At 38.0% G+C, this 18,455-nt stretch overlaps 2 protein-coding genes across 2 annotated transcripts in view; one reads left to right on the top strand and one right to left on the bottom strand.

Moving 5' to 3' along the window:
- Positions 1-564: 564 nt before the first annotated feature.
- esm1 (endothelial cell-specific molecule 1) lies at positions 565-3,310 on the bottom strand. The gene is made up of 3 exons (XM_055180237.2): positions 2,688-3,310; positions 1,678-1,821; positions 565-1,294 (listed from the first exon to the last, which is right to left on the bottom strand). Exons 1-3 carry the CDS (start codon positions 2,992-2,994, stop codon positions 1,212-1,214), a joined length of 534 nt encoding a protein of 177 aa, XP_055036212.2. The 5' UTR covers positions 2,995-3,310; the 3' UTR covers positions 565-1,211.
- Positions 3,311-5,478: 2,168 nt separating this feature from the next.
- The window catches only part of LOC129423052 (probable E3 ubiquitin-protein ligase HERC1), a 113,899-nt gene continuing 100,922 nt past the window's right edge, over positions 5,479-18,455 (top strand). The window contains exons 1-2 of the mRNA XM_073871463.1: positions 5,479-5,784; positions 16,310-17,288. Coding sequence (XP_073727564.1) covers positions 16,346-17,288 — 943 coding nt within the window. The 5' untranslated portion in view covers positions 5,479-5,784; positions 16,310-16,345. The remainder of the gene's footprint in view (positions 5,785-16,309; positions 17,289-18,455) is intronic.

Below are 18,455 nucleotides of genomic sequence, written 5' to 3'. Positions count from 1 at the left end.
TGTTCATTGAACATTTTTCTCATGCTTGTTTTCTCATAGTTGTTGTAAAATTGTGTCTGTAACTATTGTGTCTGTAACTAATATTTTTCTTTAGTATAGTAATTTTGTAATAGCCATAAAGGACAATAGAATAAACATACATTTAGGCAATAGGCGACTACAGAAATAAAGCATATTTGACTGAAACATTAAACTGTGTAATTATAGGACAGATATTTCTCATAAATGAGAGGTCTGGGCAGTTTTGTCACATTTTGTAGTGTAATGTTATACTGTTTAATCATTTCAATATACACATTTTGCAGAAACTTTTATCCAAAATGACTTACAATGTATAATTTTTTTTATCAGTATGTGTGTATTTCCTGGGTTTGAACCCATGACCTTTTGCGCTTCCTTTTGCAATTGCCTTTTTTCACTTTAGATTGTGTTTTAAATAAACTTCCCAAATCAGCACCCCTTTGGACAGCTTACACACCCAAATGTGGCAAAACTTTTCTTTACACAAAGAGTCATCCATCCATTATTACTGTGAAAGAAAGAAACCAACAGATTGTGTCTTTTTCTTAGAATGATATCTCTTTAATTTAAATATCATATAAACAGAAATAAGAATTAATATTATGTCCATCAAAACATCACCTCATAATACAACACAGATTAAAATATACAGTACATAACTTAAAATCATCTCCTTAATACAAATGATACAGAGCCATGTGGTCAAATGTGTGATGTCATATCAGTAAAAAAAACAGTGACCCTAATGTTCATCCTTTGCTTTGAGCCTCATACATAAATGATTTTGTCATTAAATATGATTATATAAATACTGTTAAATGTTGATTTGTAATATAGTCATGAAGTATCAAACTAGCAGTGACTTTTCAGATTCAAATTAGACCAATTTACCTAAAAAGTTATAACTTATGAAGAAAAATATTGGATGACTATCCTGTAAGACCAGTCTAAACCGGTGTGTAATTCATGTAGGCATGTGCATGAGAGTATACATCTGCATCACAATGCATGCTGGAAACGCTTTGGATTGAAGACATAACATGTCTTTAAAATATATCTGTAAGATATACCAAATAAAACAATATAATCATCATCTTCTGCTATTTAAAACATATTAAAATATATCAGTTTGGTCCTTTAATTTATTTTGCTACATGTACACTGTTTAAATGAAGATTAGTGAATTGCTGTCAGCGAGGGGTGAGGAAATTACGAGCGGATGATCTGTCGCTGTTGGTATCTGATCTGGAGTCACCTGAGCCCAGCTCATTAACTGTCATATAAAACAAAATCAATAACATATTTAACTATATTTACATTTTTAGGGCTGTAAAAACATTAATCACGATTAATCGCATACAAAATAAAAGTTTGTGATATGTGTGTGCACTGTGTGAAATTATTTTGCATATATAAATGCATGTATGTACTTAAGAAACATTTACATGTATATATTTTGATATTTTATATTATATAAACACTACATAAACATTTTATAAATGTATGTGTGTATTTATATATACATTATAATTACACATAAATATATTTTGCAAACACAAATCTTTATTTTGTATGCGATTAATCGTGATTAATCTTTTGACAGCCCTAATTTTTACACTTGTTTATACACAAAAACTTTTATAACAAAAAGCTTACCTTCGCTTGCCTGGGATTTAACTTTGGCCATTTTAGCCAAAAATTTAAACGACAAACAAGCTCCAGTTTCTCTGTCACAGAGTCCACCTGCTTTACAGTTGCATGTTTTTCTGCATTCGATACCGTACGTTCCATACATGCAGTCTGTTGAGAGAAACCCAAACACGTCACCCAGGATTTCATGGTTCATTTAACAACTTAGTTACAGGATTTGGCTAATTTGTTGCAGATAATCACTGTGACTTTCATTCAGGGTTCAAGTCATTACCAGTCGTAGTACTTAAAAATATGCTTAATTTTTTATCCAGTGTTTTAAATGTGCATCCCATTAAAGTAAAAGGATCTGAAAAGTTAATTCAGATCTTAAATGCACTTAGAAGTTGCCGTAAACGCACAATTAAATGCTAGACTGTGTATAATTGGTGTGTAAACAGTGTGTTTCCCTAATACAAAGCAATGACTGTTCATTTACCATCTCACGTTGATCTTACATAATACATTAGGCAATAATTTAAGGGGTCCTGCAGAAAAGGCACTCAGGAGTTGCGTCTTCATTAGTCTATATGGTGCCAAAACCAAAGTTTTATTTAAACTTTAATCTATATACACCCTTACATTCTTAAAAATAAAGGTTCCTAAAAAGGTTTTTATTGGTCTCTATGGTTCCATAAAGAACTTTCTAAAGAACTTTTCAATACAAATGTTCTTTGTATTGAAGAAAGGTTCTTCAGACTAAAAGGTAAGTAATGGATGTTTGGTTTCTTAAAGAGAACCCCCCCAAAAATGGTTTACCAATAATATATAATATTTTTATATTTTATATTATCTTGGTCTTGGTCTCACTACCAAAAGTTTAGTTACACCACGACAAAATCGTAAATATGATGCATTTTTTATATAATTTGTGTGAAAGGTTGAGCTGAATATTAAGTGATTTAAATATTATTGATTTCATTCAATAAGATCACGATCTATTCTAACAGCAGGTGCATTAGATTTTCTCACGCTACCTTTACAGATGCCATATTCATCTCCATAATCATCCTCATCTTTGTAGAAGTCACAGAAGAGCCCCGGTCCGCACTTGACTCCGTGCATCCCGGACACGGTTCGGTAACAGTGTTCTCCCCGTCCCGCGGCGCAGACCTGGCAGCATCCGCAGTCATCCAACACCGTGCGCCTGCAGCGCTGCGTCGAGCCGCACATGGCCGCGTTACATTTCTCCGGACAGTTCACTGCGTATTTACCAGCCAGACCCCAAGCGTCAGCATCTCTGAGCATCAAGAAGACAAACACTGTAATTGCGTATAAATGCATGACTTAATTCGATACTCAACACACTGTGTGCGATCCTGATCTGTTGCGCACCGGGGAGGAGCTGCGCTCTTCTTAGATGTGATTGGGAATTAGGCAGGCCGGGCTGCATTGCTGTCAGCTTTAAACAAGTTTGTTTTGCACATTGAATGCCATCGTCAATTTCCTCAATCCGGTGTTGTTGTCTATTTGCCAGTCTCCCCCTCTTTCTTGTTTTAGAGATCCGGCGTGGAAGTGGAATTAGAGCTGTGCTGCCATCCAGGAATTGAAATTCGTGCATAATGATGTCATTTCAATTCTGGAGTTGTTTGTTTGAAGATGCCCTCCGTGACCCCGGCGGTTCCTGGCTCCTGTTCTGACCCGTGTATAACACAATTTCACAAATGGAGAAATTAACTCTTATTTATATCTAATTTATAGAAATTTCTCGCCTCTACCCTAAAGTCCTAAATGATGCTTGATTGTATCATATGTTGGTACAATAACACGACCTGTCAAAATTCACGACAATCCTCTTGATCTTAAAGCATATAGGCTTAAATGTTTAACATTTAGACATTGTCGTCTGACAAATATCCATCATGGCTCTTTAAATATTGTTTAAAAAGCATCAAAAGTCAACAGTGACGCTGGTTGAGGAAATGGCCAATGTATTTAAAGCTAATCAAGCAAAGGGTGCTAAAAGAATGCATGGCATCACAATGGCACCATGCCACAAAACGTGGTACTTTGAGCTAATGAAAAACTGCAAAGGGTTTATTCACCACTAGGTGGGGTAGACGCTATTGAAGACAGCACAAAAGTCCTCTCGTTGCAATAAAGATTGGTTTTCGATTAAATTGCTAACCGGGACAACCAGGTTTACAGTCTGGCCAGAAATGAAAATACGCAAATATTTATGCAAAAAATCTACATCTATATTTTTAACACGAAGTAAAGAAGCATCAAAACATATAAAACGATGATACATCTATTATAGCCTAAATACATATGAAATATGTTTATATTGTTCTTATTTAGTTTATTGTTCATTTCAATTTAATTTTAAATGATAAAAACAGTAAAATTATGATAAATTATATAGATATATTTAAAATAGACACAAATCGTACAACTAATTATCAGTACATTTATTATTATTATTAAGTGACACAAGAGGTAGACCTACTGTCACATTAGGCCTAACATGTGCCAGAAAATAAAATTTAAAAAATCAGTTTTGCATAAATTGTTGTGGTTTTTAAACATTACGTTTTCAGTGTTTAGTTTTCCGAATAAGAAGTTAAACTAAATGTTTTGCATGAGACCACATCTTTTTATGTAGCCTATACTACTTTCCTAAATAAAAATAAAAATAAATAAACTGCTTCATATTTTTTTTTTGCCATAATACAACAGTACAATAAGAAAGATTGCAATTAAACAAAAGTATACAATTATTACACAAACAACAAGCCAGAGTTAATACAAAATAAATTTAAAAAACTAATAAAAAATGATGTAATGTCATATTTGCTTGTAATCTTGTAAGCTGTACCTGATTTTATACTGTTATGGTTCTTTATCATAGTACAATAATTCTTAAGCTCATTTTTAAAGGGGTCATGGCATGAAAATGAGACCTTTTCCATGTTTAAGTGCTATAATTGGGTCCCCAGCGCTTCTATCAACCTAGAAAATGTGAAAAAGATCAACCCATTAACTTAGTTTCGGTAAACCATTCTCTACACGCACATACAAAAAAAGGTAGTTGAAATTTGGCCCTCTTTATGATGTCATAAGGAGCTCTTATTAGAATAATACTGCCCCCTTAATATGCATTATCCAATCACATCACTGCCATTTAGTGCAGAATAAAAAAGAGAGAGAAAAAAATTGAGTTTCAATTGCAACAAACAACCATCATTGTGATCAGTGTTTGCACGTCATCAGCTCATTTGCATTTTAAAAGACACACCCAACACGGCACATTTTTGCACACACCAACAAAGTGTCAATTTTAACATGTTATAATAAATTATCTATATGGTATTTTGAGCTAAAACTTCACATATGTGCTCTGTGGACACCAAAGATTTATTTGACATCTTAAAAAGGTTTTGTGCCATGGCCCCTTTAAAATTAGAGAAATTTGGTTTGGAGTCAGACCATTTTACTTTATGAATATTAAATTTCCCCAGTAAAATCAACATTTGAATAAGATATTCCTTTTCTTTATCAAGTGTTTGATCGATAAAGTATATTCCAATATGTCCAATCCAGTTAGCTGTAAAACAATGTTCCGTTTATTTTTTTAATCCAATTCAACCCAACACATCTTTGTATGTATACAATGGAAAGATACGTGTTTTTCACCCTGACAAAACCAACATGAGTAATCAATTCAGTGCTTGCAACATAACGGACCCTTTAAAACGTCGTGACGTCACGATATTACGCTGAATGCGTAGATTCCTCCGCTGAACGTCTATTCACGAATCCCTACGCTTGTGTTTTTCATGGCAACAACAGCACACAGCTTGCGGAGCGGTAACCTACTATAAACAGCCTCCAGCTCGAGATTAACCGGCGTTTCGTCCTCGCATTGCGCAACTTATTTACTCCTGGTGCTGTTTAGTTATCGATACTAGTTTATGGTTTCATTTTAGTGTATATTTTTAGATGTAGACAAGGGATATGTTTTATAATAAAGCAGAGGATTTTCGTCCATACCGGTAGGTTTGAAGCGCCTCGCGGGGGGCAGTTGACACTGGGCGTGAATGACATAAGGAAGAGAGAGGAACGGATCATTTGGTAAGCTTACATACACTGAATCCTTTGTATTTATTTGGACAATATACAATTCTGGACCATTAAACAGTTGTCCTCGTATAGATGTCAGCTATTTTTGTATCTTCACGAGCACCAGCTGATGCAACAATGTTACTCTTGCCCAAGTAACACTACAGTACATGTATGTTGCTGTGGTAACAGATCTGACAGGGGTTAACGCCGTGTTGCGGATTGTTACAACGTGTCTGAACGCATGCTTGTGCAGGGTGAGGTGAGATCAGATGCATCTGTTGTCTGTAGGATCTGATCTGATACATTCTGGTCTCCTCGGGTCCACCACGCTTACAGTATAAAGATGGCAGTTTGGGTAAGCTAGTGGTTAAGGTGGGCTGGTAAACCAATTGGTTATGGTCTCGAATTCATGAATTATCATCACTGGGTTTTTGAGAGCGACATTTAAAGGGCTAGTTTGTTATTTCCCTCACCCTTATGTCATTTTATGAAATATTTTTTTATGCAACACCATTTTTAAGCAGAATTTTGTTTATGATACTTTATGTGGCTGTTTAGCTAAAAAAAGGTTATAGAAATGATGACTTTCATGTGTCACATTTGCATGCATTCAAATATTGTGCTTCAACACTTGCCCTGCTTTTGTAATGGCAATGTTTAGACTGTATACAACTCATTGCTAACAGCAAGCATGTACAGTATTGCAAGGTTAAGGATTAGAAGATATTTGGCTCTCTGATATGTTTTTCACGAACCCACATAAGATGAGCTCCACAGACAAGTACATCACATATATTGCCTTTCCTTGGCACAGAAACCACTGACATGTGTTTGATATTTTAAAGTCTGGTGTCTGAAACGCGAGCAGCTCACGCTGTCCCAAAGCTTTAGTTGTCACAGTTGCTTCAGATTAGTCAGCCGCTCGGGCTATTCTGACTGGTTGGTTTGTATTCACGTCTCTTGTCTTTTTGGGTTCAACTTCAACACAAGGTCAACAGTGATAGGCAGCTGGTGGTGGAAAAAACTTGGCTGTCTGGCTGTACGCGTGTCTGACTTGATTCAAGCGTCATTCTTCATTGGGAATGACCCTGCGATTCCATGTTGGTTCCCTACTGAAGTTTTTTTTCTTTCAGTTTAACAATTTTTTAAAGTAAATAATTTTTAATTCCTTTGTTTACTTGCTTAATTGTGGTAATTACTTAGTTATTAATATAAAATTTTTAATAAAAAAAATGCATTTTATAAATCAACAAATGATGCAAAGTAAATTAAGAAAGATCCTGTAAGATGGGACGTGAAAATGTACTGTTTTGTAAGAATGACCCTTCTTTTGTTTTGTCCTCCTCAACATAGTAGTTTTTGCCATTTTGTAAGTTAAAGGCAGGGTATCTGATTTTGAAAAATGCTAACGGTAGCCTACTAGCACCGAAATCATGATCTCACCCTCCATTCAAATCGTCATCCAAAGCCCCGCCTCCTTCAAAACACATGAACACGCACAGACCAGACGTCCACATCTCATGTCTCATTCACCAGTGAGAAAACTTTGCAGTACAAAGTGAACAACATTACCAAAATAACAAACATAAACAACGGCTAGTTAAAGCACTTTTTCGGTACTCTAGACGTAACTGTTACCCCGGATTTCCACCGACTCAGCGCGGCTGCGGATCCGCTGCGGAACGGCGGCGGAGTCAATCGGTTTCCATTCAAGTCAATGTGTGTATTTCCACTGACTGCGCTCCGAATCCGTCACAGCTCCGGCCATCCGCAGCCCTCCGGCATAAATACGCATAGCTTCTATTTTTAAAGGATGCCGGACAGCTCCGCAGGGCGGAGCAATGACTTTATCGCGTGATCATACCTGAATTCGCGAGAATTCATGTTTTTTTTATTAAATCTTTGCAATACAAACATTACAAACACACACACACAAATAAAGTCATTAATACAGAAACAACAAATAATAGACAAGAACAGAGCCTGGGGGAGTTTCAAATAAATACATTAAAGATAGAGCATAAATAAATGTTTTAGCAGCCTTCTTATTTTTTGAATTTTGGATGGATTTGATGTACTGCTCTGTCTACGCGAGATCTCGTGTTGTGATCTGGGCTGGTTTGTAAAAACGTCATAATTCAACGGCATAATGGGCAGAGACAGAACTAGGTTATCGCACGATCAACACGTGAATTTGCGAGACCTCATGGGTCCTCGTCACTTCAGCACGCAGCCGCTCTGCAACAAATACGGAACTGGTGGTTATTGACGGACGGCCGAGTGCGGAGCCGTAACGCAGCGTAGCCGATCTGCAGCCGCTCCGCAGTCGGTGGAAATCCGGGGTTAGTAGTATATCGTTACGGCAACTATTGACTTCAAAAAAGCTCTTCACAAACCTATGGATTAAATCACAGGCACTAGTACATCCTTATTTTTTACAGTCTATGGTTAAAACGCACACCTGAGCTATGAAAAAACACTGCTAATAATTAGAGATGCACCGATTGCAATTTTCCTGGCCGATTTTTCTCTAGGTGTGACCTGCTGATACCAATTTTTGCTGAATTCCGATTTTCTTTCAAAGAACTATAATTTAGATCATATAGGCTACAAACAAAATCCACTTTTCCTTCATAAAAAAATCATCATAAAATAAATGATAAAACATGGCACTTTCACACAAACTGCATTAAATTAAAGGATCTTTTTTTCATTTGAACAAATCTCTAAATAAAGTGCTCTCACCAGTCAAGCCATTATGTTAGATGTCCAAATATCAGTTGTGAAACTGATTGCTGCTTTAGGATCAGCTTGTAAATGGCTGCATGTGTATTAAGTAGGGCTGCAACGATTAAATGAATTACGGTGAAATCCTGGCACATCCCAATCCCTAGTAATAAGACACGAGATTAAACAAATCGGGAAAACTCAACTTTCGAGTTGGGCTGAGGAAGTTTATCAGATTTCTGAAGCCTCTGCCTGGAGATCAGAGGTCATCCAGAGAAGAGTCCTGCATATCATCTTGTCATTTAAGGGTTTCCTGCAGAAAATGTGTCAGTTAAGGTGGTAGGGTTGGCAATCAAAGGGGCGGGGTGTACGCGGCATGATGAAAATTAAAATATTGTATTTAAAACACTCAAATAAAACTTAATTTTAAAGAAACTATTACAGAAAAACAACACACACTAGATTATTAATGAATGAAATGTTTTACCTCTAATAGGAATAGCTGCATGATGAAGTGAAATGAAAGGGTTAATAAACACAACTAAAGCAGAACTATAGACTAATACAATAACAGGCTTAAATAAACCCAAAACATAAGTCCACTAACAGTTCTCACGGACACATATTTTATCAACTGGCTATCCTCCAAGAAAGTCAATGTGACGAACCATTTTGGCCGTGTGGGGCGCGTGCATGCTCATGGTGCAAAGCGCGTCCGGGCTATTCTTCGAGATGTTTTATCAACTGGCTAGTTATCCTTCAGACAGTGACAGTCCGGACCACGTCTTTCTCTTATTTCGGCCGTGTGGCGCGCGTGCCCGCTCGCGGTGTAAAGCGTGTCCGCACTATTCTCCGAGATGCACTTGACGGCCTTTTGTGCAGCTATTTTTTTTGCGGGGACAACCTAGTTAAGGCAGTAGGATTTCCCAGCTTAGGCGGGCGCCCGAACTGCATTTGCGGTGTGGATGCGGGGCAGGAATAGGCAGGCACGGGAGTACTGCGGGTCTAAAACCCGAGAGCATTTTGACTTGTTTTCGTAAACGCTGAAAGGCAAGTGTTTTTAAAAGTCTTATTTTTGTTTACAGTCTGAGGGTTTCTAATTACGGTGCGATTTGTGAGGGCGGCTCATCTTTATGTCAAATTGATTATGTTTCCGGGTACAGAGCTAAATTAATGCTGCTGTTGGATAAAGGTGGAATGCAGCTTTCACTGCGAGTGTGCGTGTGGCGGTGACATTATTCCTTGTGCCACTGGCAACAAAGACCTTGTTCACACTGTCAGTCCAAATTTAATTTTGGTGCACATCCGACTGGAATCCAATCACATTAGAACATGTGAACGGCCAAAAACAAATCAAATTCGACAAATTCTAATCCGTTTCAGACTACATCCAGAGGTGGTTTGGAATCCGTTTTAAATCGCATTTCCGAAAATCCATTTTAGTCTGACCGTTCTGATCGTATTTGTGTAGCTTTTTGGTTACGTAATGCTGTCATGTCATGTAAGCGCAACCCCATCGAGAACGTTGGAACAGTGCATTTCTGACAAATTGATAGGGGTGTTTGGGAAAGTCCATGTATTGGGGAATATGGTTTCTATAACGTCAGACGTTGAGGCAGATTGTTGTGCCAGCGAGACGTAGGGATTGGCGATAATTTACATGCGATATTATGTGCATCCCATCAGTAAAGCCGGTTCCTTGATTAGAAGTAAATCGCCATCACCTGCTATTCAGATGGAGCAGCATTTACTACTCAGCCATAGTTTACTGACAAGCTGGGCCATATCGCATACATATCACAGGCAATATGTCCGCGATAATTACTGCAAAATTGCCTCGATTGTCAGTGAACAACAGCTTTGTGTAGTAAATGCCACTCCATCTGAAAGCAGGTGATGGCGATATACTTCTAATCACGTAACCGGCTTCACTGACGAGATGCACAATGACAATCACATGCAAATTATCGCCCATCCCATTCCCAAGCACAACATCATTGCTATAGAAACATAGATTATCCGGAACAAGGCAGAACGCAACAGGACGGACCGATCGGATCTGAACAGTTGTGATACACAATACGGACAGTAAGTCTGTCAAAATGGATATGCACCAAAATTGGATTTGGACTGACAGTGTGAACAAGATAAAAATTACTGTCTCTGAATTGAAATGTTGTGAGACTGACCAGGTAGTACAGGTCAGAGTCGTATAAAAATAGAGTTACGACACTCACATAGACGACCGTTGTAAGAATGGAATGCGGAAGTAACAGCGTGTCATGTAGTGACGCATAGTTCCAAACGCAGCACTGAAGCCCATTCATTTCAATGACACCTGCTGGTAAATCGATGAAATTACCGTTTCTCTTTACATTTTCGGACATTTTATGAATATAGTCAACAGTGATATTTTATGAACGCTGCTGTAGGTAATGATTATCGTTAATAATAACTAGATTTTTTTTTATATTTTAATGAGTTGTGTATAATGTGTGAATGATATAGATTTAATGGTTTAATATTTTATTACTGGTGGCCATCTTCTTTATACTTATCTTTTTTTATATATTACGAGTAACACTAGGGGGCAACAGCGACAAGCTAAATGCCTTATAAGAAAGTCACACTGCTTCACAATGCTGCTGTGTGTTTCATTGTGTTTGGTAAGTAATACGAGTGATGTATCCTCGAAAATCATGTATAATTATATTAACATTTAATGTGTACTATAAATACAATTAAATATGAATTTAGTGTGTTTCTGTTATGCTTCACTGTTACAAATAACCGCGTTGGCCGTTGGCGATCTTTTTTGTGATTTTAATATAGTAAAAGTGTAGGAATTATGTTTTTAGCAGATTGATAGCCATTTATATAGCCATATTTTTGCTATAAAAATAAAAGATAAACTGTGTTGCTGTAGTTGGTATAGATAACCACAGTTATCTTTGGGTCATCATTAACTGTTTATCTTTATTAACTGATTTACTGTATTTCCATTACTCCCTAGTAAAAAAAAAACGTTATAAACATAGTAAGTATAGTGATCAATTCACATTACAAGCTAATATTTACCTAAAATAGCTGAAAACCTAAAACCAAGCCCTACTTGGTTAGGAACTGTAGAACGTTACATGAATCACGTGACCGCGCGGCGGCGAGATCAAAGCGTTTCGTAACTCTCTCTTTATATGACTCTGGTACAGGTCATAAAGGGCCATTTCTGGTCTCTGGCCGGTCGATCGGTGCATCTCTAATAATAATTGTATATTCTGTTGCGCTATTTTTAAAAAAAAAATTTAAATGACTATTTGGATGTATAACTCCCTCTTTCTCATTATTAATAGCAACATGCAACCTTAAGTTGTCTGGATTTACACCCTACACAATATAATGAAGACAAAATGTTGTAATCCAGTAAACACTTCAGCGTGTAAACTCTCTCTACATAGGCCATGGTCATCATTTTATGAAGTCCTTGTTGTGGGTTTGAAAAATTAGTTAGGGTCTTCTTGGGAAATTTGACACTTGGTCCCATATTGCCTCTTACATAACTGTGAAACAGCCTTCAGATGCATCGTTTTTATTTTTATACACCATGAAACTGTATAGGTAGCTGGGCCTGGGCGTAATAAATTCTGGGGTGTATGGCTGATCTTTGGGCAGCCAAAGAAGTGCTGGGTCATTTCGCATGTGGACGTTGACCAGTGGGGGGGGGGGGGGGGGGGGTTGGGGGTGGTAGCTTAAAGGAACGAAGGCCACTGGGTTTAACTGACTCAAGACTTTTCAAGCCAAGACCAGGCATGGGTCCAGGTTGCTCAATTCCCAGGCTGCTCATGTCTGGTTTGTGGTCTGAAGATTTTAGCCTTGAAATGTCATTTTACCTTGACCCAATAGTACATCTTATTAACTAGAAGTAGTATTAGAAAATGAATGCTACAATCTGTTTTTTTATTTTAATTTAGTTTAAGTGCAGAAAAACATCTGTGTTCAAAACTGTCTCCTTACTTTAACCTGATTCACATGGTACACTTCTCATAGTGATTTATAAAAGCTGCTGGGTATGATAGGTCAGTTTCACATCCATCCATGAAAAGTAAATAACTGCACATTAATTCCAATTTTTAGTTTCAAACAGAGATGCCAAGGCTTTAAGGTTGTTATGGATTATAAAGGATTATAAAACTGAATGTGTTTTTCCATGCCCAGAAAATTCAGCACAACAAGAAGTACCCAACAAGTATACAGGATCGCTACTAATTTAGGAAAATAAGCCATTTGTAGGATAAATCCCTAACTAAGTGCAAAACAGATTTTTGTGAATAGTTTTATTATTTTCTATTTGGTGACGCACGTGGTGCAGAATTGACAAATTACACCTTTTCACATTTTTACTTTATCTATTCTGTAGTGTTGATGTTTGAACATAACAAAGGTCTGCAAAGTTACAAAGCTCAAAATCCATTTCAAAGAAAGATATTTTCTGTAAATGATAAAAAAACACTTCAAGAACAAAGGCTTGATGGGAAAACAACTCAATTCTTCCATAAAAATCTAACATCACAATTTCACTCATTTAAAGGTCCACGGTGTACATTTTTAGCAGCATCTAGTGGTGAGACTCTTAATTGCAACCAACGGCTCAGTCCACAGCTTACACCTCTCTTTCGAAACGCATCGAGAAGCTGTTTCAAGCAAACCTGTTGTTCTCTGTGCTTTGTTGTACTTTCCCAAACTCCCTTCTAGTGGTGAAAAACATCCACAGGCTGATAATTAGGAACACCATACCAGTGTTTTCCTTGCAGTTTCTGGCAGCACATCCGAGACGCGCATGTCTGCACGGCATTTGTGCAACAGAGCGGAGTGCGTCGACTGACGCCATGGGTGTTTGTACAGAAACTGTCATGTGAGACAGAGGCATAATGACAAACGTGATGTGCAAATATCTATTTGTGGTGGTAAATTGTAATTTTGTAGCAAACTGACAAATAAATGAATGTATGGGAAACACTGCATCCCAACGATGCTCGTTTCCCACTTTTTGTATTATGTCACAGCAGTAGTCAGTGCAAATATAACGACTAAGGGTGTCACATCGAAATTAAGTCACAACTCGAACTTCGAATTAAAAAAAGGAATCATCGATGCTGCCACGCCCCCATGTCACGTCCGGTCGGCTTGCCAAGTGGGAAAAACACGTTTTTAAGGTGCAAAGTATTCACAGGAATGTTCATCTGACGGAAGATTAGTTTTATCAGGTATATGCGTGTACTAGTGCTGGGCGATTTGGCCTAAAAATAAAATCTCCGATTTTATTTTTTTTAATTCGACTTCCGATTTTTTCCGATTCCCCCCCCCACTTATTAAGAAAAGCAATAAGTACAAATGGCAGACAACTTAAAGCAAATTTTGCTTTTATTTAATCAAAAGCAAGACAAATGTAACCCCAATTTATGAGATGAATAATAAATAAATAAACACCCTCTTGGAATCAAAGTCCCAGCTGTGTTTTACGTGTGCTATGATGTTGTTGATGTTGCTATAATAATGCTACGGAAGCCCCGGGCAGCCAAAAATGCGCCATTACAAAAAAATCGAATTACTTATTTTTTAAATTGCCCACAACAAAAAATTCGAATTAATTCATTAAATCGATTTTTCGCCCAGGCCTAGCGTGTACCAAATTTTTCCACTAGCAGCATGACTAACATGGTATCTCTGGGTTCAAGGTCAGATATTATATTTCATAAAAGTCTAGTATAAAAATGGCATAGCATTAAAAATCGAAAATCGAATTGTGACCTTAGAATCGAAAAAAAGTCATCTAATCGAGGATTTGGAGAATACTATGCTCCAAATGGGGTACTGTGCAATTAAAAAGCGGCATAAATCAAGATATTGTCGAAGGGCATAATGGGACCCCTTTAACCCCCCTGGCATTATAGTTTGCTTGGCTTTTCATTTGTTTCATAAGTCAAGCTTTCCTGTGTGAGTGTGAAGGTCTGCAATCACTGTCAAATTTGGACACAGGCACTGTGAGTAAAAACTGAGGTCTCATGATGAGTCATTCTGCTGTGCAACTTTTAGCTCAAGAGTGTTTGTGTTACAGCGTACAGGGCTCATGGTCGACTGCAGAAAACAATTAAAGGTACAGCCAAGCATAACTAATGACATCTGTTTGTAAGGTCTCCATTACCAAAAGTAATCAATTGAGAATTCACATTTATACTCTAGTCATTCATACTGTATGATAGGTTTTCATGTCACATTATTCTGTCTGCCTCGTAAATCTTTTTTACTTTATTTAAAAACAAAAACAAATGAATGTAACCCCATTTATGAAATTAAAGGGGACATTTCACAAGACTTTGAAATAAATCTTTGGTGTCCTCAGAGTACGTATTTGAAGTTCTAGCTCAAGATATCATATAGATAGTTTATTATAATGTGTTGAAATTGCCTCTTTGTAGGTTTGAGCAAAACTGTGCACTGTGCCATTTTTGGATGTGTAATTTAAATGCAAATGAGCTGATCTTTGCAATAAATAGCAGTGCCGTGGTTGGATAGTGCAGATTAAGGGGCAGTATTATCCCCTTTTGACATCATAAGGGGAGCCAAATTTCAATGACCTATTTTTTCACATGCTTGCAGGGAATGGTTTACCAAAATTAAGTTACTGGGTTGATCTTTTTCACATTTTCTAGGTTGATAAAAGCACTAGGGACTAAAAATGCCTCTGAAATCGATGTTTTTCATTCACAGCTTGTGTGTTTACTACGGAATTTGGTCAGTGGGTCCTTATCAATCTAAAATCATTATGAGTTGGAGTCGTTTATAGCGTGCTTTTAAAACAGCAACACTCGTTAAACAACATCATTCAAAATATTTTTTATTATCATGAAAATACCTGAAACAATTTGAAGAACAGTGATATAAATATTCCTATAGACATTTCCTGGAATAGCGTTTGTAATGCTGCTATACTTCTGTGGCACAAAGGGAGTTTCTGCACGAGAGCGCAATTCATTAAATTCATTCAGTGAGAAAACGCGCATTTGCATGATTAATCGTTGCAGCCCTACTAGGGACCCAATTATAGCACTTAAACGTGGAAAAGTCTGATTTTCATGACATGTCCCCTTTAAGATTAAAGCATATAATCTGATAATGAGTTTTGGAACAGAAAAGGTTGATTTCAGTCATCAATTTTACCTTGATTTTACATTGATTTCAATCTTTTACATTACCTTAAAGATATCAAGGTTATATTCTCACAGAATGTTTTTTACATTATGTAGGATGATTTTATGTAGAAAACAGTAGATCACCAAAATGACTGAGAGTGTTCACAGGCAGGGTCACAAATTTAAATTTTTATTTATACAAGATTGACACACAAATATTTGTATTATAAACATGCACTGTTTATAATACAAATATTCAATGTTTTTATTCAGACATGTTTAACAGATATTCTTCTCCTTGACTTGTATGGAAACCCGTCAGCATCTGTTTGTGTATCAAGTGTATTAAAACTGTCTTAATTTATATTAATGCACTTGGCACACTTAATCCAAAACCACTTACAGTGCATTCAAGGTATACATTTTTTATGAGTATTGTTTACTCTATTATTTTCTGTTTACCATTAAAAATAGCCCTGTTGATTACATGGCACTGAATTAATTTTAAATGATAATAAAATGTATTTTTGTTTTTATACTATATGTCAGTGTTCCTGAATTTTATTTCTTAAAGACTTGATTATGAATAAAATTCTTGCTTTCTCTTTCTCTCTCTCCAGCTTTCGGCCTCATGTGTGTGTGAATGATGTTAAGTAATGGTGCCTTCTCAGACACACGTGATGCTCAAGTGGCAAGAGCACCTGAACGGCTCGTGGGCCACCGAGGACAGCGTTCAGACGGCCACGCGTCATGGAGCTGCCGCTCTCTATGCAAAACTTCTCTACAACAAGGAGGTTGTAGGCTTGGCCCAGCCCGTGCAAGACCTGATGGGTCCGCGTCTGCCCGACTTCCAGTATGAATCCAGCGCTGAGGAGGAGAAAGAGGAATACCTGTCTGCCCTGCTTCATAGCCAGCGCTGCCTGGCCCACCGCATGCTGGCACGGACCCCCTTTGCCCTATCTGTTCACCACAGGCTGATAGTTCTCCAGAGGGTCTTCTACGCCCTCCACAGCAAGTATCACGACCGTTTCCGTGCTCCTCTGCCTCCCCAACCTTCATCCTCCAGCGCGGAAGGAGGCGCTCCGGAGTCCATCTCGGAACCTTGGTCAACAGGTAGCTCCCGTACGAAATCGGGCACGGATGTTCTCATAGAGATGGGCGTCCGGACTGGGTTGAGTCTGCTTTTTGCCCTGTTAAGGCAGAGTTGGCAACGTGGGAGTCTTGAGAACCCTCCAGACGTTGCTCTGTGCAATGAAGTACTGGCCACCGCTTCCTCTGTCCTGGCCGCGCTGCCTCCTCTCTCATTGGCCAACGAGAACAAAATCCCGACAGTAGGACTTGACTGCCTCACCCAGGTCGGAGACTTCTTGAAGAAGACCGCGGTTAGCGGGTCCGGGGCAGATAGGGCGGGTCGAAGGTTAGCTCTGGAGCTCCTGCTCTCTCTCGCACTGCAAAGAGGATCCCTGCGCTTCCTTCTGGAGTGGGTGGAGGTGGCGTTGGCTGCCTCTGCTTCCTCTGCATCCCCATCATCCTCGGAGACCGTTGGGGTGGGCTACGAGCTGATCCATCAGACGTTGCAACAGATGCGCCAGCACACGGTGTGTTCCTTCCTACGCTGTGCGGTTGACCCAGCAGTCATGTTAATAGCATGAGTGAAGTAATATACAGTAATGGTATTGGGTAATGGGCACTAATATAGAAAGCTGTGCCTCTTTCACACTGAGGATTGAGTTACAGCACAAGCTGTCTTCTCTATTTGTTCGTCTTACATCAGTGTTTCAAGCACTTAAAGGAAAGTGCTATTGCTAATTGTTACTGATAATACAGTACCACTGTCGCCAGGATGGTAGTTTAACAGAATCTTGTGTTATTCTGTAGGGCTGGGCTGGATGTTTTTTCTAATGAAATGACTTGAAAGTGTTTTTGCTTTCAGTCAAAGAAAGCATAAGTTTAAAGGCACAGTGTGTAATTTTTCGAAGGATCTCTTGACAGAAATGCAAAATAATATACAAGACTATGTTTTCAGGGGTGTATAAAGACCTTTCATAATGAACCGTTATGTGTTTATTACCTTAAAACGAGACCTTTTTATCTACATACACTGAGGGTCCCCTTACATGGAAGTCGCCATTTTGTGCCGCCTTTTTCTACAGAAGCCCTTAACTGACAATTTTTTTACTAAGTTGTCTCCGACGATGACATGTTTGTCCGGTGGCAGCTACCGTAGCTTCTCTATGTGTTTCAAAAGCCAGGGGGGAGCAGTGGAGCACCACTAGAAGCCACTAAAAATTTACACACTGTACCTTTAACCATACAGTTGCTTGATGCATGATGCACAGTCAAAGCGATTCATTCAATTGATAGAAAGTGACTCTCTAAATATTAATTTTTAAAACTGTGAAATGCACGGAATGAGAAAATATTACAAAATTATTCTTGATGGCCAAATGATTGCAATATTCACAACATTGCTATTTATATTGTTAGCAAAATCACTGTCAGTATTTGAATTTGGCCAGCCTTGATTCTGTATTCCTGACATGAAGAGCAGGAACATCATATATATTTCATCCAGCTCTAAATCAGACTGTGGCTTTCATTCGACCGCCAGCTTTAGGCTGTTTTCCAGACAGGACAGACCCACAATGTGCCGCACTCTCATTTATTCATGTCTCATCATTGCCAAATGTGTCTCTGCTTCAAGGTGTTTCTGCTTGAAGTTCAGCAACACACTTAATCCACTATTAATATGTTCATTCCTCTACA

The sequence above is a fragment of the Misgurnus anguillicaudatus genome, chromosome 9 (genome assembly GCF_027580225.2).
Source record: "Misgurnus anguillicaudatus chromosome 9, ASM2758022v2, whole genome shotgun sequence".
Lineage (NCBI taxonomy): Eukaryota > Metazoa > Chordata > Actinopteri > Cypriniformes > Cobitidae > Misgurnus > Misgurnus anguillicaudatus.
The sequence above is the reverse complement of the archived record's forward strand: the minus strand, read 5'-3'. Positions and strand labels throughout refer to the sequence as shown.

What these genes read in the sequence shown, in the direction of transcription:
- esm1 (XM_055180237.2), bottom strand. Translation starts at nt 2,994, where the DNA reads ATGCATTTATACGCAATTACAGTGTTTGTCTTCTTGATGCTCAGAGAT. An exon ending in TGAATATGGCATCTGTAAAG is followed by an intron (nt 1,822 to 2,687) that starts GTAGCGTGAGAA and finishes TTCTCTCAACAG; the next exon opens with ACTGCATGTATGGAACGTAC. An exon ending in TAAATCCCAGGCAAGCGAAG is followed by an intron (nt 1,295 to 1,677) that starts GTAAGCTTTTTG and finishes TTTATATGACAG; the next exon opens with TTAATGAGCTGGGCTCAGGT.